The following is a 24116-nucleotide window of genomic DNA, read 5'->3' as shown; positions in this document are numbered from 1 at the left end:
TTCTGTTGCACATCTGGCCATAAGATTTTAAATTTTAGGCCACTGGTTATTTTGAGGATCTAAAATATCTAATTTCTTAAATCGTTTACAGTAATTGTGTTGGACTATTGACTTGATTGATTGCATAGGCAAATGCAACTAACTGTTGAGCTACGGTCAAATAGATTCCCAGTTTGCTCTTTGATAAATCGTCTCCAACATTTCCTTTGCTTGGTTCCCAGAAGGCAGAAGTGGCTTTTTTTTGCAGTTTTCTTCTTTAGGTTGAAAATAATGCCTTTGTAAGAAAAATACTTGGGCCAGAATTTTTTTTTAAGATAAAAGTGAAATAGTTGTAGAGAGAAGTTTTTATGAGTCAAAAATGTTCATGTGATGTCAGTGGGTTGTTTGGAACTTTTAAATATGAATACAGCAATTTTCTTAAAAGCAACATGGGAAACAACATTACTAAAGGAACCAAATATTGCCTTTGTATCAGAAACAGTATCTGATGTCACATCCACTTGTGTGCATTTCAAGGGTCATTTTGGCAGGGGGTCGAGGTACTTGGGCTGTTTTTTAAAAACTGCTCTATGCAGACTGCTGACTGCTCTAGCTCTTCACAAGATGCTATAAACAAAGTGGCAATATGATGCAGCAGCTATTCCATTATGTCATCTCATTATAATTGCTTGGTTGACTACATGTACATTTACTAGTGGGATTAAAAGAGATTGTGTTCTATGAGTCACTCACCTTAAATATAACATAAGAGATAGAAGAAATCATCTCAGTAAATGGATACCCCTAAATACCTAACTACTGACAAAAATTGTTTAGACCTTTAAAAGCATCACAAAAAAAGTATGTTTGAATGTTTTACCCATATCTGTATTGGTTTCCTCCCATGCCCAAAAATTATACGGGCAGGTTAATTGACTCCTGAGGAAATTGACCCTAGTCTGTGTATGTGGGTGTTGTGTGACTGCTAGGGGAATGTAGATTGTAGATGTCAGCTCTACTAGGCAAAGACTAAGAAAAAAGCTCTTTTTCAAATATGGTCCCTATATGAATAAAAGTAAAATATTTTATAACTTTGTGGAAATATCCATGTTTAAATACAAACTACATATTACTGAATTCCTAAATAACTTTTTGTGAATTATAGAGGGGCCTAACAACTTTTCAGTTGGGCATGTTTTTATTTCTTAACATTATTTCCTATTTACAGCAGCTTTCTTTCCTACTAAAATGCTCTCTGGTTATTGTGGTCACTGACCCCACAAACTGTTAGCAAGTGCTGAAAGCATATGAAGTAAAGTATGCTTGGAATCTGAGTGCCCTTGATACTAGTAATTGCACTGTGCATATGCATATTATTTCTGTTGCTCTTTTGGTCATTCTATGGAATATTCTTTTATAATCACCCTCTTAATTAAGTACTAAATTGTTAAAAGGGAAAGTAAAAACTTCCAGATTAGTCCATTGTTTACTAACGGGCAAATTGATCGGTAGTCCTTACCATTTATATATAAATACATTCACTTCAAATACGACAACAATCATGACCTGCCTGATCAACAAACGAACCAATACCCACAACTATAACTCCCAGTACCTAGATCTTGTTCGGTATTGTCAGGCCAGCATGCACATACTGAAAATAATTTTGCCAATCCTATCAGTCTAAATACAATCAGTTAGAGATATTGCTACGTTTTTTGTAAAACATACTTTGCAATAAATTTGCTTTCCAAAACTTGGGTGCATAAAGGGATTCTGCTGCCTATACAGTATTAGCCAACCACAAGGAGTGTAACCCTTAAGCTGGCCATAGACGCAAAGATCTGATCGTACGAATCGAGGATTCGTATGATTTTCGGACCGTGTGTGGAGAGCAGTGTCGGACTGGGGGTCCTGGGCCCACTGGGACTGTTACTTTGGGGGCCCCTGCACAGTGTGGGACTGGGGGCCCACCCAAAGACCTCCTCTCCTCACTCAACCTCTATTCTCCTAGTGTCTTTTCTTTACATATTATAATCTATTAATTCATCTATTTATCCTCTTTGTTCTCATGGAAATTGGTAATGACCATGAAATAGGCCAAATGTTTAGAAGCAGGAGGGCTCACTGACACCTTGGCCCACCGGGAGTTTTCCTGGTATCCCCAGTCTGACACTGGTGGAGAGTGGAGAGTGTGTGGTCGATCGGACAGGTAAAAAGATTAGTGTCGGCTGCGGGTAATATCTCTGCATGTATTGCCGATCGTACGATTTTCAGTGGGAGACTGTCACCAGGTTTTGTCGGACATAACTTTCGTACGATTGCTGTCAGGGGCAGAACATTGGCTGATCTTTTCAACTTTATTTGATCGGAATGGTTAGTGGCAGGTCAGGAGATGGGGAAGTCCAATTGCACAATGATTCATACGATCGGATCTTTGCGTCTATGGCCAGCTTTAGGCCTGTGGCACATGGGCAATTCTGGGGCATTTTGCTCTAAACTTCCTCTTAGTTTGTACAGAACAGTATGTCAAAACTGTCAGCCTGTGTAGGTGTTTGCATGTGTAGGTGTTTGCCTGTTCATTACCTAAAGGAGAAGGAAAGCTACTGAAGTTTATTGCCAATAGATTAGCCACAATAGTGCAAGCTATAACACTATATTTATTCTGCAGAATGTTTTACCATACTTGAGAAAACAGCTCTTGAAGTGTTCTCTATTTGTTTAGGATAGCAACTACCATATTGGCTTGGTGTGACATCACTTCCTGCCTGAGTCTCTTCCTGCTCCCTCATAGCTCTGTTCTCAGATTATAGCAGGGAGGGGAGGGGGAGAGGAGCAAACTGAGCATGCTAAAGTCCGTGCCCTGGAGGTTTAAGCTAAAAACAGGAAGTCTGATACAGAAACCCATGTATACACAATAGAAGGAAAGAAATGTGACACAGAGCAGCATTACTTTGAGGGTTTACTGGTGTATTTATATAGACCTTTCTGATAATGTTTACTTAATTTTAGCCTTTCCTTCTCCTTTAAGAGCAAATAATTCACGATCTAATCAGCTTTCATTATTTTCATCAGTTGATGCTTTGTTATTTCTACAATGTACCCAGGGTTCTAGATGCCATGCTGATTTTTCTAAACTTTTTTTAGGAGTCTGATGGAGGTCTGTATGTGTGCATGAGCACATTCCTGGGATTTGGCAGAGAACATGTAGAGCGGCATTATAGGAAAACTGGGCAGTCCGTCTACATGCACTTAAAACGCCACATCAGACTGGTAAGATGATATGCAACTATAAGGGGGTTATTTATGCAAATTTAGTCCGAATTTATCTCAATATTTTCTGAAAAAAAACTCCAACCAAATCTGCACAGGTTTTTTGGTCTTATTTATTAATACACTTTCCCGAAACACACAAAATCGTGAAAAATCCGATTTTCATGATTTTTCCGGATCTTTCATCCGGTTTTCACGATTTTTTAGGATCATTCATCTGATTTTCGGGTGATTTTTTTGGATTTTTCACCCGAAATCTCAGAAGACTTTGGGGTATTGCCAAAAACCCAATGCACATCAAAAAATCATTGGGACTTCTCCCATTGACTTATATACAACCTGGACAGGTCCTTTTAGATTCTGACTTTTCCATCCTCTGGGTTTAATAAATTGGTGATTTTTTTATAAGTCTGATTTTATTTTAAAAAATCACGAATTTTTCATGATTTTTGCATTCTGAGTTTAGTAAATAACCCCCTTTAATGTCTTCAACCAATGCTGATATGTTATCTAGTATAAATGTAAAACGCCCAACAACCTCAATATACAATGAAATGCAGTATATACTTTTGTCATACTACTGTGCATCATCGATTCGCTGTAATGTTTCAGGCTACCAGCTACTTACTATTCTGTTATATGTATGTACAGTATGTATATAAATTTTGATTTGTATAGCGCTACTTGAAAGCAAAGAACTATACAAGAGAACAATAAATTAGTAGAACAAATAATAATAAATACAAATAAGTACAAAATACAATACAAATAAATACAGAGTACAGTTACAATAAAGATTAAGAGCTTAGGGTCAAGGAGACAAGAGGATGGGGATCCCTGCCCCATAGAGCTTACAATTGATGTGGCCACCTTCCTCTAACCTTCACACAGTGACTAATGTACCCCCAGTTGTGAAATATAAGGATATTATTAAGTCACCATGGAATGGAAGGCTGAGCTTGAGGGTTAATTAGGATGAGATTTGTTAGAATTGTTATGAATTTTGGCTAAAACAGCAATGTGTTGTTTTCTCTGCCATCTTATTATGAGGTAAGATGGTCTCTGACCAAATGTACCTCAAATGTACCCCTTTAATGGGCCCAGCAATTCAGGTATCTAGATATTATAATACACGTGGACCCGATAAATACATCAACCTGAACCTAGACCCGATCTTCACATCCTTTAGAGCCAAACTGATCCAATGGGCAAAATTGGCACTCTTGCTATGGGCCAGAGTTAATCTTATTAAAATGGTATATCTCCCTAAATTCCTTTACATACTACATAATACTCCTTGCTGTATCCCCAAATCCTTATTTTAACAGATTAATGATTAATGAAAAATTAACTCCTACATGGAACAATTAACCTCCAAGAGTAGCCTTGACCAAATTGACCGCTCTGATAATGGAAGGGGGCCTGACACTCTAGATTCTACTACCTAGCATCACAAATCCACTATTTACACTGGTACTTTACTCCTGATCCTTACAACCCCAACACATACCTCCAGGCAGCAATCTTGGCATCCCTAGAGGGCCTACATAATTATCCATACCACCACCCCAAAGATGTCTTACTGCTCCCAACTACACTGAGTACCCCACACAAGGTCTGGACTCTGGTGCTCAATCTGCGAGATCACTCTCCTCCGTTAAAGTCTAGTTACTTAGCCCTATTGGGCAATTCTTATGTCACACACTTCAGATTTCTGCAGGACTTTGTTTTCTGGCCCCTTCCCAACATACTCACAAATAAAGGAGAAGACTCAGAAACCACACCTTCCCAAATATCTCGATTTTAGACATGCATTCCAGGCTCAGTTTGACTCTCTTTCCGCCCCCCTCCTCTCCCGCTCCACACTTAAAAATTAGTGTCAAAGTGGGTCTAAGGGGGCAGTGTCACTAGTGCATCAAGCGCAATTGCGCTCTCTGCACTAGCGGAGCCGAATTTCCGGGTTAAAACACGGAAGTTCGGCTCTTAAAGTTACAAGAGGCAGCTTTTTGCCGCCCATTGTAACTAGCCGTTTCATGCCGCCTGAGGCAAGGATCTCACCTTGCCTCATGGCAGAAGTGGCCCTGCTTACAGGTCCCAAACCATTCCGAGCAGCAGCAGAATGGTGGTGGACCCAAATCCCTGAACTTACCTCAGGAAATTGGGAAGATGCAACTGAGAACTGTTATACTGTCCTTATCTCGATAAATAACAGACTTGTCCAATATAAAACTCCTATGAAATTCCTATACATAACTCCTATAAAATTATGGCAAATGGCTCGAGTCCCTACAGATTTCTGCCCAAGATTTGGCACACCCGCAGCTGGCTTTTTCCCACATGATCTAGTCCTGTCCTTATTTGTCAGCAGTAATAGAATTCCTTCCAACCAATCTGGCCTTCCCCAGAGTGGTGGCACCAGCAACATGTCTCCTAGTAGACAATATCATTCCACAGAGACACCTTAAAAACTTTTTAAAATACTGATTTTCTACATAGAAACAGTGGCACTGGATGGGCACAGCACTCCCCACAGTAAAGGCCTGGAGGGAGTTGGTTAACAAAATGGTTCCCCTGTATAAGTTACCTACCTAACCTACCAAAACAGAGGTTCTTACACTAAATTTGACAATGTCTGGGGTCCCTGGTGTGACCTGGATGACACAAGCATTTTCATAGAACAATATAATATATATCTTTATGTTACTGTAGTTTTTAACTACTCTGGACAAGGACCTGCACACCATCCTATTCTTCACGCAATGATTATGAGTGTTTTGTTCTGTTGTGTATGTTTATATGTTTAAAATAAAATAAAAAAAAAAAGAAAGGCCAATATCCTTAGGGAAATTATGCTAGTGGCTAGAATTGCTGCCTTCTTTTAATCCCCAGTTTTTCCCAATTTAATCCCAAGGATTGCCCAATTCCCAAAGTCTAAAAACATATTGGTAGGTTAATTCTTAGAACATTTAGGGGGTTATTTATCGGACTCCGTGATTTGACCTTATTTATGATTTAAAGGCACAATTAAATCTCAGTAAAATCGAGCGAAAACCTGAATCGTACTCCCGAATCGCTCAATTTTTTTTTTTGGGCTTTTTCCCGAAAAGCCAGAGTTTTTTGGATTTTTGCCCGAAAAGTCTAAAATAGTTGGATTTTAGGGCTAATTCTAACACAAACCACAGAAAGGTTTCGGATTTTCTAGTCATACTTTAATAGATAACCCTCTTAGTGTGTGTGTTCTCTTTTGTTTATCATACTACCCAACAAATTACACTGATGTAAGAGAAATAGAGCTATTGCTTCAAAGCAATCATTTATTTGAAGATGCAATGCTGACAAGTCTGTTGACTTAGTCTACTAAATTTAAACCAGTTCTGCAGAAATCATTGCATTCATATCTATTTGCTATATCACCCCCTAATGAAAACTTGTAAACGCTTTATTGAACAATACTTACCGACTTCTGTTTACAAGGCAGTACAAAGAGCCTGGAAATCTAGTAGATGTTCAAGATGAATCAATCCCAAATGAACTTTCCACTCGAAGGCAGATTCCTGGCCTGTCTAACAGACACCTGTCACAGTTTCATATGATAAAAAACAAGTTCTAATCCAGCCATAAGCTTATCTGCACTACCTCAGATACAGCACATCTGCACGGTGGAAAGTTTCTGTTTGTTGAACAGGCAAGAGGTTACATTTGGGATACATCTATGCAACAGAGAGAGATATATAATATCAAACACACGTCATTCATGGTTTGGCTTCTTGATTTTATTTATTTTACATATGACAAGAATCTCCTTTACAGACTTGGAAAAAAGCCATCAAACTGACTGGATTTAGGCTTCTTCTGATGGATTAATGAGACTAAATCATGGAGAGAAGGAGGACTAATCACTTATGCAAATTATCTATTCTTTCCATGTACCTTTTTCTAATATTTACACAAGGCAAGGGATTTGGAACATTAGTACAATTATATTTGGTGTTGATGTAACTTTTAGGGGGTTATTCATCAAAATCAAATTTTTTCTCATGTTTTAAATACAAAAAGTCCAACGAAACTAGAATCCACAATGTAACCTTATTTAAAATCCACAAAAAAATTGGATTGGGAAAAAACTTTTTCGGATTGCCACAAAAAAAAAATCTGTTTTGACGCCCGAAAAATCCAAATTTTTCATGAAATCAGCGGAAGAGCCCAAAATGTTCAAATTATTGTACAAAACCCAGTACAGACCATAATATCTTCAAACTGCAAATAGGACCTCTGAGATCGACTTCTACAGGACCTCGAATGGTTGAAGATGGAGTATTTTCGGATTCTGACCTTTTCCATCCTCGATGTATAATAAATCTTGAAAAATTCTGTTATTTTTCCACTAAAAATTCTGATTTAATAGTAAAACAACCTTGAATTTTTAGCATTCAGACTCTAAGAAATAACCCCCTTAAAGTTACAAATTTTGCTGTTTGAAGGTGAAACACTAGGTACAAAACCGCACACAAGCTTGCAACCTAAAACACCATACAGAAATTGACTGTGGCTAGTGGTTTTATTTTTTTGTACCTAATTTCAGCACTTTCATTGAGCCTATCTGAGGCAAGGAAGGCATTTGCTTTACATTAGTGATGGCCCAGTAAGAAAATGCCAGTGTCCAGCAGGGGAGACCCAAAGAGACCCTTTTAGACTTAAATTTCTATCAGTACCTTTATTCTATTTTGCGGCTGCTTATTGGAACATTTATAGAATTAATCATTCATTTATTTCATTTTAGAAAGCAACTGGAGCATCAGGCGGTGCCTTTCCAAAAAGAATAAATGGGAGACTATTTTTAGGTAAAGTGAACTGCTTTTGCTATTTCACCTTGATTGCAAACGCGTTTGTGTGTGTGAACTGTTGGAAACTGGAGTATACTAGGCAAGCATGTTTTTACTTTTTTTTTTTACTTTGTAGAATTACAAAGTACTTTTCATATGATTATACACTATCTGTAATATTTTGCTGTTCTGTTCTATATAATGGTCCTGTTTTTATTTCTTAATACTGTTTTCTATATATATTTATTTCACTATAGAATGTTTTTATAGGCACTAGATGTCTCCTCTGAACAGTCTCTGGTGTTCGTCCCACACACATCCTAGTTTAGACAAACCTTGACAAAAAAGTGGAAAAACCTCCGCAAAGAAACAAGAGGAACCTTTCTTATCTGGCACCCCTGTTAGCATTCCCTAACTAAAAGCTAATTATAGCTGCTTGATTCACTCTTCAGCTAGTAACAGATCTAATTCTGAAGCATACATGTCCAGTCAGGCACCACTCCTTTCTTCTGCCTCCTCTGTTATTTTTCCAGTGCACTGTCACCTATAAGCCCATCAGCTGTTCTGTTCCATCAGAAACCATTTTCTTTTGAACGTAACTCATCTGCGGGCTCAGATGAGGTTCCAAAATAATTTTACCAGTCTGATTAATCTATAAGTTTACCCTCCAACCAAATTCACTTCCAGCTGTGAGGATTTTGTTTTAAACAGTTTTTTTCTATTTTTATCCATCCATAAGGTAGAAGACCTGTTCGTTTAAGTTTCTAAATGAGTTGGTTGCATAGTAGATGTAATAGAAATTAATTAATAAAGCAATATTATGCAGCCTCTGATTAGATTATATGTATTGCCTATTTCTTGTTAGTAGTGTGGGGCAAGATTAATGTGTACATAGTTGCAACAAAACTTGTATTGTTTCCTTTACAGCAGGACCTTCACATTCATCTGTACTGTAGAACAAACTACTCCTTTCTAAGTAATGGTTGAATAGGGCCGCTCCTGCCATGAGGCAAGGTGAGAACCTTGCCTCAGGCAGCAGTGAGCAGCCAATTACTATGAGCAGCTAGGGTTGCCACCTGGCTGGTATTTTACTGGCCTGGCTGGTAAAAATGATGGTTGATCCCAATGTTATTAATAGGGAAAAACAATAAATATATAGGAAGGCCGGTATTTTTTTCCAGAAAAGGTAGCAACACTTGGAGCAGCAAAAGCCCACCTCCTGTAACTTTAAAGGGATTCTGTTTTAATTTATATTATTATACTCAATATTATATTATTATATTCAATGAAAGAATGTGTCGGAGTGGGACCTGGATTTTTACTATTGGGTGCTGTTCTTAGATCTACCTGGGAACTGTTATCTTGTATTATCAGATTAACTTCCCATTGTTCTGTTGTTAGGCTGCTGGGGGTGGAGGTGATATCACTCCAACTTGCAGTAAAGAGTAACTGAAGTTTATCAGAGCACAAGTCACATGACTGGGGGCAGCTGGGAAACTGACAATATGTCTAGCCTCATGTCAGATTTCAAAATTAAATATAAAAAATTTTGTTTTGCTCTTTTGAGAAACTAATTTCAGTGCAGAATTCTGCTGGAGCAGCACTATTAACTGATGTGTTTTGAAAAATACCACAACAGTATCCCTTTAAGAGGCAAATTTTGGCTCTGCTAGTGCAGATCGCATTATAGTACTCATTGCACTTTGAAGCATGGTGCGGGCGAGGGGGTGGCATTGGAGCTGGTGCCTCAGGCAGCAGCAGGACCAGGATCGCCCCTGTGTTTGAAGCCATATTTTGTTGCTAAATTGGGTTAGAATTAGGGTCAATGTGTATATTGTTCTTCTGGCCAAAAGATCCATGACTAGTTTTTGGATCTTTAGGCAGCACAAGGACAAAGCCTTCAGGGCTTCCATTTATTTTGTAAATATAAACTTTCGGTGACTTTGTACATAAAGTAGAATATTTGCCTAATTCAATTCCATCCATCAATTTAAAAAAATATATATATATTTATGTTGAGCACTATTCTGCTTAATACCCCTGTATTTTTTCAGAACTAGAAAACAACACTGATATGAACACCGAAGATTATGAATACGAAGATGAAGCAAAACTTGTTATATTCCCAGATCATTTTGAAATTCCCTTGCCTAATATAGAGGAACTACCAGCATTGGTCAGTGACATTGTTGTCTGAGCGCAGTTGTATGGTGTGATCACAGACTGAACAATATTTATACCTCATGTGTTGCCTTTTATAGGCAAATTCCTTATTTTCCTCTATGGTCTATACATACTGTACATACAGAGTTCTTATGTTAATCCCTTGACAAATGGGAAATATCATGTTTATGGTGATGTGTGAAGACCCTTAGTAGTTGAAATAGAAGTAAAAGGCTTTAAAGGAGAACTTAACCCTACAAATGAATATGGCTAGAAATGCCATATTTTATATGCTGAACTTATTGCACCAGCCTAAAGTTTCAGCTTCTGAATAGCAGCAATGATCCAAACTTCTCACAGGGGTCACCATCTTGGAAAGTGTCTGCGACACTCACATGCTCAGTGGGCTCTGAGCAGCTGTTGAGAAGCTAAACTTAGGGGTCGTCGCAAATCATCAAGCAGAAAATTAGGTTGGTCTGTAATATAAGCTGATGCTACAAGGCTGATTATTAAATTTTGATGCTAGTTGCATTGGTTTCTGAGCTGATATTTAGTAATTATCTGTATTAAGTAGTAATCAGACTTATATTGTGACATTTCTATTCTATGTGTACTGTATATTGTGAGTGAGTCCCAAACTCAGTAAGTGACAGCAGCACAGAGCATGTGCAGTGAATCAGCAGAAAATAAGATGGGGAGTTACTGGGGCATCTTTGGAGACACAGATCTTTACTGCTAAAGGGCTGTGGTTGCCTTGGGCTGGTACAGAAGCCCAAAATATAATGTATAGCATTTCTAGCTACTTCTTTAGTTAGGCTTTAGTTCTCTTTTTTTAAGGTTTCTCTACCCAATAAAAATGTATTCCCTAGTGAAATAAAATATTCTTATCAACTTTCCAATATATATTCAGTATGTTCAGTAACAAACTATGCCTAGGTTTGGAAAAAACTGATAGCCGCACTGACTACTTTATTCCCAGCATGGTGTTGCACATGTGCAGTAAAGAAAAATCTTCGGATGTGCATGTACAAATGAGAGTCTGGTAAACCTTAGTAAAATGGTGGGATTCTGTCAGTTTTTTTCCTGACTAGTGCATTATTTTAGATTATAGGACTCATCTTTCATTTTTAAATTTTTTTTACCCCCAATGCAAGATTCTTTATCAGAATTCCAGCATATTGGCTCAATTGCACAGTTTCTAAATTGTACACAAATAAGCAAAATTTGGAGAGAACTATGTTGCTCAAAACACCTTCCCCCTGTTTCATTGCTTCACATTTAAAAGAAGAAAGCCATCCCAGCCTGTCCTTGCCATTAGTTTCCTTTTCTTTTGAGAGCACCATGGTGGTCAGATTTTTGAAGTAGCATTGTATTCTAAATGACTTATTTGTTATCTGCTATGCAAATTGGGCCTCACCGGCCTGCATGACAGCTTCCACTGTTACTAAAATACTTGTTTACTTTTGGCACATTGGGTGTTGTGTGAACAGCTGACTTCCAGCAGTGAACGGCGGCTGACAAAATAACCCTCTTCACCTGTCACAGCTCCTTATACTAGTAAATGACAAGTGTGCATTTGAATGCACATGCTCAGAACCAAAGCACTAGATTGAGAGGGCATATTTGCTGCTGCTCTTTTCTGCATGAGGGCAGCGACAGACAAAACACATTGTGTGCCAAGGGCTTAGAGGTATCAGGGCAATGGTAAATGCAGCAGTTTAGTGTCTGTGATATTGAGTTGTTTGGAAGGTGCAAAATCCCCCCTAAAGCTGGCCGTCGTACGGTTTTATTTTTCGTTCGACAAATGTTTGGATACCATTTGTACGTTTTAATACAACAATCTGAAACTAATATTAAGACTGAAATTGTTAGATTAAAGTCCTAACAATAACAAATCTGATGATGTTTTGGCCATTAATAACTGATATACAACAATTGTACCAATGTCATGTCCCAGAAATACATTGTAGTCACCTATGAATATTGTCAGATAGGCAATACATGCACAGATATTATCATTATCTGACAGAAATTCTCAAACCTGTTTGACAAAACGAACAATCATCATAGTCTGAAAATTGTTGGGACGATAATTTGGATCACACGGTCCGAAAACCATCCAAACATTGTTTCATATGATTATATCTGTTCATGTTTAGCCACCTTAATCCTGAGTACCTCCTGAGCTACAGAAAAATAATGGCTACCAAAGCATTCAGTTATCACATTTACCATTGCTTATGGCAAATATATTGAATGAAATGTAACCTAATAATTGTTACATATTAATGCTAAAGATAAACTTTTTAAGCCCAGTGTCAGATGGCCCTTTCATTTTGAAAGTGGCCGTGTAGCAGAATCACCTTTTACGGTTATGCCAAAAAGCACTTCTTAAAGCACGTGTTGCTGCTGACAGTGGACTTCCATTTTGAAACAATGGGCAAAATGTCTTGTGACAAGGTAGGAATTGCCCCATGCCACCTCCCATAGAGTTTAATGGGAGAGATGTGACTAATGTAACATCCTTCTATGTGTTTTGATGCAAAAGTGTTTAACTGTTTAACCATTGTTCTTGTAGGTAACAATAGCCTGTGATGCAGTACTTAATTCAAAGTCTCCATATAGAAAGCTTGATCAAGAATCATGGGAAGAAGAACTTCAGGTTTCAAAATTTGCAAACAACCTGGTGCAAGTAGATAATGGTGTGAGGATTCCACCAAGGTAATTCTGACAAAGTAGCAAATAGTGGAAACTCTGAAGCTTGTATTTTCCAGTATGGTGTAAATATAACTCTGAACATTTGCGTAAAGTATTTCTATATAAAATCTTTTTTTGTCAGACTTGCTAAATTTTTTAACTTCTTAATTAAGTAGCCTGCTTAATTTACTCTTGCTTGTTTTTCAGTGGCTGGAAGTGTGCCAGGTGTGATCTCAGAGAGAACCTGTGGTTAAACCTGACAGATGGCTCCATTATGTGTGGACGGTGGTTTTGTTCAGGCAATGGTGGGAATGGACACGCTCTTGAACACCATAAGCAAATGGGCTACCCTTTGGCAGTAAGACTAGGAAGTATCACCCCAGATGGAGCAGGTGAGAAAAATAAGTCTAGGAGAATGTCTGTTGTTATATACGTACAGAATCTTTTAATGTCGATATATTTCTTTAATTTTACATAATTGCTCATTGTGCAAGCTTCACACGTATTTAATTTTCATCATTTTCCTGAAAATCATTTATAATATATTATGGTTCATAGAGCTAGATCATGTAGTACCACCAGCTGCCATTCTGCTTGAGGAGCAAACCAGTGTTTGTTTTTTATGTATTATATAATACTGTATATATTGTGTGTTTATACATATATTATGTCTAATTTTTTTGTTTTCCTCATTCAAGAAACAATGGTATATAAGATGTAAGGGGTCATTTTTCATTTACTGGGGTGCAGTAGCTCTAAGAAGACTCCTTAGTGCTCACTTACCAAGCACGTGTGCCCTGGGGAATGCTGCTCTCTGCACCAGGTGCCACATCAAAAATCTGGCACAGAGCAACTTTCAGAGCCAACAGCAGTGCCCTGTCATTACCATCTTAGGGCAGACTGTAAGGAGAGGGTCCTGTTGCTTGCTGCACTTCCAGATGCTCCCTAACTTGTGACAAGTTGAGGAGGAGGTATACCTTTGTCCCTCCCCTTACCCATCTGAGATATTGCAGTAGATTAATGTGCAATGTAAATCAAAAAATATTTCAATATCAAATGCTAATGAATTTCAATGGGCTTTAAAGTCTCAGCAGTGCAGGGGCCAAAACAATGAGAAATGAGAAATATCAGTATTTCTCTGCTGTTCATCCCTATTAGTTGATGTTAAAGTGATTTATTGCTGGCAATTTTTTGAACTAGGGGCTTGAATTCTATAGCTACTCCATCAAACCTCCTGTTGAGAATCAAGTGCAGAGGTAGCCTGGAGTTACTGCCACCTCCATACCAGGCAGTAGCTCTAAGGTTCCCTCCGTGCCGCAATAAGATTGCACTAAAAAAGTCGAGTGGGCGCATCACTCTCGTACAGTACACCAATGATGATATCAACCGGACTTGGAAAACATTTAGTGCAATTTCATCTTATTTACTTAAAGGAACAGTAACATCAAAAAATAAAAGTGTATTAAAGTCATGAAAATATAATGCAGTGTTGCCCTGCACTGGTAAAACTGCTGTGTTTGCTTAAGACACACTACTATTGTTTATATAAATAAGCTGCTCTGTCTGTCTAATGGTGTAATCTGTTATCCATTAGTTAACCTGTGCCATATAGCCATTTTTCAATTTCCACCATTGCTCCACAGCAGCTTGTTTATATGAACTATAGTAGTGCTTCTGAAGCAAACAGATCAGTTTTACCAGTGCAGGGCAACAGTACATGATATTTTCATTACTTTAAAACACTTACATTTTTTGGTGTTACTGTTCCTTTAAAGGGATAATTTACTTTTAAAATAATTGTTAGTGTATTACACAATGTCCTGTATTCAGCAACTGTTTAAAGGGTCTTCGTTTTTTTTAAAATAGATTTTGAGTTATTCACCTTGCTTTCTTGTCTCTTGCTTTTCATGACCCACAGCCAAAAACTATTGCTTTTATCACTCTTCTAACAGTTTGGGCCCTCTCCTGTTCATCTTCTAGTATGTCTTTAAAGCAACTGCCTGTTTGCTAGGGTAAATTGGACACTAGAAACCAGATAGCTGCTGAAATTCCAAACTGGTGATTGTCTAAATAAAAGGTTAAATGTTTTGAAAAAAATGAGGACCTCTTGCAAATGTCTATTTCATTCTAAACGTTATTTTTAAAGTAAACTACCCCTTTTACACCTTGTCTTAAAACTAGTTATTTTAAACTACAGTAGCCTAGTTTTATGCTTACCCTTATTCTCTCAACAACTGAAAAAATTAGGGCTCCAGAAAGCAGCCATACACCATGACAGAATTAAATTAAAATTAATTTGGCAACATTTGATCCAAATGAAGGCATTTGCTGCTCTCCATTTGAGTGACCACATTTTGAAGCCTTATTGGAGATGATCATAGAAATGGAAAATCTGTCTTGCTTATGAGTGTATCTAAATGCACGTTATTCTGTGGCCATTTCAGATGTGTATTCATTTGATGAAGAGGAAGCAGTTGTAGATCTCCACCTGGCCAAGCACCTTGCACATTTTGGCATTGATATGCTGCAGATGCAGAGGGTATGTATGTTTTTTTTTTACTTTATATACTTTATAATTATCTTTACTGTTTATTGAGCTCTTGCATATAGACATTTCTTTCAGTTCATTACTGTATAATGGTATAACCAGTTGGTATAGGATCAGCAACTGCCGTGATTTTGCGTTAAAACCCAGTGGGGGACTTTAGCCTATAGGGTATTTCATGAAAATACAAATTTCTGGAACCCAACTTTGTTTCCTTCCCAGGGTTCCTTAGGTTTTGTATCTGTAGAGAGTCTCTTCCTTGAAATACTTATACAGTGAAGTTAGTTAAAGGGATACTGTCATGGGAAAAAAGTTTTTTTTCAAAATGCATCAGTTAATAGTGCTGCTTCAGCAGACTTCTGCACTGAATCCATTTCTCAAAAGAACATCCAGATTCTTTTATATTTAATTTTGAAATCTGACAATGGATGTACCGCATTCACCAATATCCTCCTGTGGCTCAGGTGCAGCACCCCAAACCTGTAGTTTAGTGAGATACAAACAACAGCAAAATGAGCACGCACCCCTGAAGCCAACCGGTTGGGATAAAACTTGATTTTATTCCATATTGCTAAAACAAGTGTCCTGACGCGTTTCGTATCTAGAGCTACTATGATTACATATCTCTAGATACCAAACGCGTCAGGACACGTTGTTTAAGCAATATGGTATAAAAATGCTCCAGGACACGTTGTTTTAGCAGTTTGGAATAAAATCAAGGTTTATCCCGACCGGTTGGCTTCAGGAGTGCGTTCTCATTTTGCTGTTGTTTTTATTGACATGACATGATATGATATGCTTATTGGCTTTCTTTTAGAGTGAGAGTGGTGTCCTGGACAATGAAGTCAAACCAAGAGTTAATGATTGGGAAGTTATCCAAGAAACTGGATTAAAGCTAAAGCCAGTGTTTGGCTCAGGCTACACTGGCATTAAAAACCTTGGGAACAGCTCTTACCTTACCACAGTCATGCAAGTAATTTTCAGCATCCCTGAGTTTCAGAGAGCGTGAGTATTTTCTGGGATGTATCGGAATCATGCTTTGTATTTATTGATTTAAATGTCATTACAAACGTAAACCTATTATTCCAAGGCAAGCTTCTGACCAGTAAAGTACAGTACAGTTGAGTGCATGTAGTTGTTGTTATGCAGAATTTCATTCCATGTGTTATTTCATGTTATAATCATTTTATTTCAAGATTAGGAGCAGTGCTAGGTCTATAAATTTTATTTGATTTTTAGAAGACTATTTAGGGGCAAATTTACTTAGCTCCGAAGTTGCACCAGCGACGGCTTCGTTCACTTCGCAACACTTCGCCAGGGCAGCGCAAATTCACTAAAATCTGAAGTTGCGTCCAGGGAGACGAAAGGTAGCGAAGTCGAGCTAGCGTTAATTCGTCAAGCAAAGCGAAGTTACTCTAGCGATGCCTAGAGTATCAGCTTATCACCTTGAAAAAAGTAAAAGACGCCAGTGTTTTTTGGAACTTAGAAAAAATTTCAACAATTTTTAGAGAAACTCCTATCTACTCTATTGCACTTCGCCTGGTCGGAGGTGGCGAAGTAAAGTCTGGCGCAAGAGGTAACGTTCAGTAAAATCTGCAACATAGTGAATTAGCGTAGTTACGTCCCTTCGCCAGAGTGCAACTTCACCTGCCGTAAGTGTGCCAAGTACCGCTAGTGAATTCACTCCAGGAACCATTAGTAAATCAGCGAAGTGCCAAAATGACGTCACGCTGGCAAATTTTCACCCTTTAGTAAATTTGCCCCTCAGTCTCTACCCAAGTATGTGTAAATATAAGGTATGTTTGTATTTTAGAATAATGCAGCTATAGTGTAGGTTTAGGCGCAGATTTATCAAGGGTCGATTAGTAAATTCTAATTAGTATTTTAATCCCCCTATTCAAATGTAAATTTGATATGTAGTGCAACATTATCACAGGAATAATGTAAATCACTGTTAGGAAAACATACAGTATGCAGTGCTTTGATTTTCCAGGCATTGTGTAGAAATTGGTTTGTGAAATAACGTAGCCAGATTAAAGCTATTTTCACACTCCAGAAGGCAATACCCTGGTAATAATTAACTATGTTTTTGCTTATTTAATTGAAGGAAGTTCATTTACCTCTCTGTAAACAATTTAGCTATTCTAGAATCACAAGCAGAATCATTTGACAGCACATCAGTATCTTTACCTTATTATGGTTATTTTGGAACACAAAATTATGAAAATTAAGCTGTATGCCATAAAATCCTGCCCCTTTTGTCCTTTCTGCTTTCACTTTCTGCCTGCTTACCATCTGGGCATGTAAACTTGACACAGTTAACTGTGCTTTTTAAAACTCTTGCCACTGTGGCTTTCTCAGATACCATGTAAACGACCATTTGCGCAAATAAATGGTAGATGAAACTCCAAGTTTTTCACAAAGGAAAGTGTGGTTAGATGAAATCGACTTGCTTCCCCACATTCTATGTAAACATTGCTAAATCATGCAAGTGTTTAGTGATTTAACACCAGTACATGTGTTTGTAATAGCCACTTCTCTCTTGGACTGCACATTTTTTCCCTTATCTTATTTTTCAGTTACGTTGGGAACCTTACACGTATATTTGATTATGCACCTCTGGACCCTACACAGGATTTCAGCACACAGATGTAAGGAAGTTAAAATGTTGCTACTTAAGTGAACTGCAATGATATAAATTATATTTTATGCTGTTTTCAGAAGTTTCTCTTGTTCTCATATGCCTTTAACATATATGATATGTTTAAAATGGGAAACATGTATCATTGTTCAATTTAAGCCTTGATCAGTAGATAGTCTGGAATACCCTACTCCTACTCAAAACGTTATACATTTAACTTTTTTTACTCAAAACGTTATACATTTAACTTTTTTTGTGTAAACCAGAAAAATAATCTGTAGTCCCCTTAAAATGTAATATCCCTGCTGTATAAAAGATTAGGAATTAAGGCAGAGAAAAAGAGTTCCTGTGTATCATCAACATTTTTTTTACTCCCACTATCTGTACCTTGATATTATGGGAGGAGAGAATATTTAATCCCATTTATCCACCTAGCCAACTATTGGATATTGAACTCTTCTCTCTTTTGTGTGTTGCCTGTAGTCTTGGGCATACTAATATATAGAGTATATAGATAATATATATATATATATATATATATATATATATATATATATATATATATATATATATATATATATATATAATATATATATATATATATAATATATATATATATATATATATATATATATATATATATATATATATAATATATAGAGTATATCTTTTATGCAGAGTAGAATAAAACACCACCTCTTTTAGGACAGTTGTCCCAAATTGTGGGGACACCAAGAGGGCCTGGAGCAGTAGCAGGGGGTGAGTCCATCTGAAGACCAGATAGGGTCAGAGCTGGGAAGAAAGCATATTTGCTGTTCTAGATACATCAAAAGGCCCACCTTGAAGATCAGTTCAGGAGAAATTTGGGTGCGAAAATGTATTTGCTCGATATTCTTAGAACTATGGCTGAACTAATAAAAACCAAATTTTTCCTACATCTGTAATATTTATGAATTAAAGGGGGCCCTGGCTAAAGTCTCACAACTGCCTTAGAATGGCCTTTCTGAGCATAATAAAAAGTAGTTAATGTTAAAAAAGATAATGTTCCATCAGTGGATGGTAATCATTTTAATCTGCAAGTAATGTCTGATGTGCTCTGACAGTGACAGGACATTGCAACTTCAAAATATAAAGTGCACCAACATGTTTTCATGTATTTTCTTGTTTCTGCATAGGGCTAAACTTGGCCATGGTCTGCTGTCAGGACTGTTCTCCAAACCTCCAATGAAATCTGAGCTAATTGAGCAGGTGATGAAAGAAGAACATAAGGTATTTAATCTGAGAATTGCCAAAGGTAGAGTGAGTTATGGATATGAACAGATGCAAGCTTTAACTAATGCACGGTGGAGTCTTTTTAAATGTCATTTATCAAGAGTATCAGACCACACATCTCAGATAAACCTTTTAATTCGGGAGAAAGCATTAAACAAAACAGCATGATGTAAATCTTGACTAACATAAAGTAACGCCCTTGACTTTTTTTAAAAAAAAATCCTAATGACTATATAAGTGTATCCCAAATATGATATCAATTATATTACTTGGCTAAACAACAAAAATTTTACTATAATGTGTTTTTGACCACTGCGTCAATTTGTTTCTACAGATGAATCATACAAGGTAAAAACAGTAAGGGGCCTATTTATTAAACCTTACATTTTTCAAGTTGAGTTTTTAAAGGGGAAAAACCCACAGTTGAAATCATTTAGAAGTCAGTTGCAGATGGTCCCTTTAACAATGGGAACATGTTTGATTGAGTTGTTGCAGCAACAATTCGGTAAGAGTTTTCAGAACCTCAATTTGGAAAAAACACACAATTCAAATTGATTTTTTCACAATTTTTTTCACACAGATTTTTTGGAGAACTTTTATTGGTAAATTAAGGGGATTCCAGTTTGGAAGTTTGGTTGAATTTTTAATTATAAAAGTTGATTTTAAGTAAATACCTCATCAACACTAATAATTAAAAAATAACTGGTAGCAATCAGTTAAAGGGGTTGTTCAGCCCAACACGAATATATCCAGCGTTGTGCTAGGGGTTCACCCTAAATCAATCAAGCCAACTTGCGGTAATAGTATACTACTATATATCTGTATATAAGCAGGGGCCGCTCACCATTCCCATTCAATGGCCTGCGTGCAGTTAGCCCCAGACCCGACACCTGTAAAACGGAGCTGTTACACTTCCTCTTTGGTATAAAATACAATATTGCTTTATTAGTTAAAGATCTTACCTGGTCGGCGATGTGACCCAGGTGCTCCCGCCCTGAGTCCATCACTAAGAAGAACGTACGTATCCACTGCACACCTCGATTCTTGTGGCGGTGCACTCAAGTGTCCAAAGAATCACTTAATTCAAAGGTTTTCTTTAGGTAGAAAACGTTACTTTATTAGTTACATCTTCATACTAAGAACAGCGTCCGAGGTCTGACGCGTTTCGAGTCACTGCACCTCACCTCAGAGACCTCAGATCTCATTGGTTTACACATCATTTAAATCCAAAGTTACCCGCCCAGATAGTTAAACCAATTTAACCCTTTCCAATATACACAAAACAGTTACAAATCTATGAAGCAATCCTCAAAAAATCCAAAAAAAATTCAATTAGTCAAAGATATAGCACTCATTATACAAATTCATAAAATGCCTCTTTATGCTCCCAAGATTAAATAGTTAATATCATCTGCTCAAATTTAATGACAGTTCATTTAAACTCTTAATAATATAATAAATAATTAGATCATTATTTTTTCCGTATAGTGAATATATACAACAGTAATCATGTCTTATTTCCTTTGGGTAATAGATACTAAGTTGTAATAGTAAACTAGCCTTTAAAGGGGTTGTTCACCTTCCAGAAATAAAGACTTTTTTTAAAATCACTTTCCATTTTTTATTTTTTACTGTTTTTCCAAAATCTAAGTTTAAAGTTGAATGTTCGTGTCTCTGGTGTTTCAGTCTGGCAGCTCAGTAATTCAGGCGCAGACTCTAAACCAGGGGTGCCCAAACTTTTTGTAAGGAGGGCCATAATTGGCGAGGTGAAAATGTGTGGGGGCCGACCATTCAGCCTGACATTCTTTGAACCATTAACATCATTTAAACAAGGAATTGTTTAGCCGTAGCAATAATATTTGGGCACATTAGTGAAATGATCTGCCACTTGGTCTATACTGCTGTCTGTGTGCTGAAGATGTTAGCAATAGACATGTACTGGCATGTACTGCTGCTACGGCTACGTGATTCCTGATCGCACTGTGCTGGAGCACTGCATTATTATTAATTTCATGACGGAGGCTGAGGGCAGGTGTAAATTTGAAAATGGGCCGCAATTGGCCCCCGGGCCTGACTTTGGACATGCCTGCTCTAAATTGTTTACAGTTTAACGGCAACATTTAGTTGATACATTTCTCAGCAGCATCTCTGGAGTATTAGCAACTATTGTATCAAATCTAACAGCTGCCTTTAATGAAACCCAGAGATTCTGCTCAGCAGGGACAAAGATAACAAATGTATTAACTAAATCTATCAATTTAGAACAGTTTACAGGGTCCCCCCTGACCCCCTGAGCTGCTTTAGAAAGTGAAAAATTACACTTTACACCTCAATATTAGAAAAACTGTCACACATAGAAAATAGAAAGTAATTGTAAAAAGTAGTTATTTCTGGTCATCTAGCTGAAACCAACTAGTTGTTTGAAGGTGAACCACCCCTTTAATGAAACTCAGGGATTCGGCTCAGCAGGGACAGAGATAAGACTGTATCAATTTAGAACAGTTTACAAGGTCGGTGACCCCCCTCCCAGAGCTGCTTTAGGAGGTGAAAAATTACACAGTGATTGTAAAAAGTTATTTCTAATAATCTATCTGAAACCAATTTGTTGTTTGAAGGTGAACAAGCCCTTTAATATAATCACACAACACCATAAAGGTATATTTACTTAAAGACTTGTGTCCATATACAGCCAAGTTTGAGCACAGAATGCTTTGTAATTTATTAAAGTATAAAAAAAACACCGAGTGGTGTGCTAAAAAATTGAAAAAACCAAAAACATTTGAGCTTTCCCGACAAATACTAGCCAAAACAATCTGAACACGTCTAAAAGCCTGAAATGGCTAAAAAAAGTTCCCCATTTCTCCATTTTATGGGGAAGCTGCTCCCACTGAGCAGTGACGTTTCTATTAAGAATCTGGTTCTTGGTATAACTGAGACTTGATATGCCTAGAAACCGTGAATTGCTGCGCGAGAGACAGTGTCCAGGAATAAGAGTTCAGAGAATGGGGGCAGGGAGGAATTCCTCCTGGCAATTAAAAGATAAACAAAAATAGCTCTTCTACTCTCCTTTCAGTAACCCCAGCATCTTCGTTTGCTGCCATACTTTGGAAATATATCACAACTATAACAAATAAATCAAATGTACATTGTTTTTTTAGTTCTTCGTTTATCTCTTGCTCATCACATGCAGGGACTGATGTTTCAGGTAGCAGGTACCCCCAGATGAATGTAATAATAGCAAACTGTAAATTAGGTTTTCCTTTCCCTGCAGCAGGTGTGTGGTAGGTGTGTCACAATGAGAAGGAATTCACCATGTATGCATTATGTAATAGTTGGTGTAATTAGTGATGGGCAAATTTGACCTGTTTCGCTTTGCCAAAATTTCGCGAAAAGCCAATAATTAAGGTAAAATGCGTTGTCTATGTCAAATTAATTTTTTTTTCGCACGACAATTTTTTTCTATGGGTTGTCGTTTTCTGTGGCCAAACTCAGCAAAAAATTTTGCTCATCACTAGGGGGCAGATTAATCAAGGGTCGAATTGAAAATTCCAGTTCAAGTTTTTTTATGGTCGAAACTGTCAAATCCGAGTTCTTCAAATTGAATTTGAGTTTTTAAAAAAATTTGAATTTGATTTTCGAGATTTATCATACTCTGGCCCTTTGAGAACTTGAATTAGACTACTCGCCACCTAAAACCTACCGAATTTAAGTCAATGGGAGAGGTCCAGGGATCAGTTGTTTGCAGCCTTCCTGACATCCAAGTTTTTTTCTGAGAATAAACTCGAATCGAATTCGATTCGAGTTTTCAGGTAGATTTAATCCATCTGAGTTTTAAAAATTCGATTTTTTAAAATAAATTTTGATTGGACGAATTTCATATTTATGGGAGTTTTTAATAACTCACATGAATTCGAAATTCGACCTTTGATAAATGTGCCTCCTGGCGTAATATCGTATCTCTCTGAAAAGCAATGCTAATTTTTACAGGAAAAGCCAATTATAGAACAAGAGAATAGAACAATAATTATTCAATACTGTATGTGCTTTTTTCTGTATTAAGCAGGTAGATTACCTAAGGGCTCTTACCGACGAGCGTTTTTACCTGCACTCCCCTGCGTTCCGCCGCAGAGGAGCGCAGGAATAGACACATTACATTTTTTCCAATGGGGCTGTTCTCACACAGGCGCGTGTAGGAGCCGAACGCAGGAAAAATGCAGCATGTTGCGTCTCAACCTGCGTTCGGCGCCTACACGCGCCTGTGTGAGTACAGCCCCATTGGAAAAAATGTAATGCGTCTATTCCTGCGCTCCCCTGCGGCTGAACGCAGAAAAAAGGAATGCAGGGGAGCGCAGGTAATAACGCTCCTCGGTAAGAGCCCTAAGAATGAACTTTTAATTTGATGTAGACATTGGGGCAGGTTCTACTCATTTGCATTTTCTCTGCAGGTAGAGAGAACTCAATGCACTCTGTGCTGCTTCACTGTGTGCATAGACAAGCAAAGCATTGGCCTGTGTACAGACGCATGAAGTGGATACTGGTGAGAAAATGCAAAGCTGTGCATTTTGTTAACAATACCTGCACACAGATCAATGCTATGCCTGCCATTGTAGGAGGAAATGACAACAGTAGACTCATGGCTTTTGACTGATTTAATATCTCCTTGTGATAATGGGATGGTAACTAAGCTGTATAAATCCACATTGGTGGCAGGGGAGCTGATGCC

General features: G+C 37.6%; 1 protein-coding gene across 2 annotated transcripts in view; it reads left to right on the top strand.

Annotated features, from left to right (window-relative positions):
• Positions 1-24116, top strand: part of usp13.S (ubiquitin specific peptidase 13 S homeolog) — a 65655-nt gene that overhangs the window by 5713 nt on the left and 35826 nt on the right. For both annotated transcript variants that reach the window (XM_018265686.2, XM_018265685.2), the window contains exons 2-10: positions 3127-3252; positions 8033-8093; positions 10130-10251; positions 12817-12959; positions 13143-13327; positions 15380-15474; positions 16298-16485; positions 18060-18131; positions 19297-19390. In XM_018265686.2, the coding sequence (XP_018121175.1) occupies positions 3127-3252; positions 8033-8093; positions 10130-10251; positions 12817-12959; positions 13143-13327; positions 15380-15474; positions 16298-16485; positions 18060-18131; positions 19297-19390 (1086 nt within the window). The remainder of the gene's footprint in view (positions 1-3126; positions 3253-8032; positions 8094-10129; positions 10252-12816; positions 12960-13142; positions 13328-15379; positions 15475-16297; positions 16486-18059; positions 18132-19296; positions 19391-24116) is intronic.

Source organism: Xenopus laevis, chromosome 5S (genome assembly GCF_017654675.1).
Source record: "Xenopus laevis strain J_2021 chromosome 5S, Xenopus_laevis_v10.1, whole genome shotgun sequence".
Lineage (NCBI taxonomy): Eukaryota > Metazoa > Chordata > Amphibia > Anura > Pipidae > Xenopus > Xenopus laevis.
The sequence above is the reverse complement of the archived record's forward strand: the minus strand, read 5'-3'. Positions and strand labels throughout refer to the sequence as shown.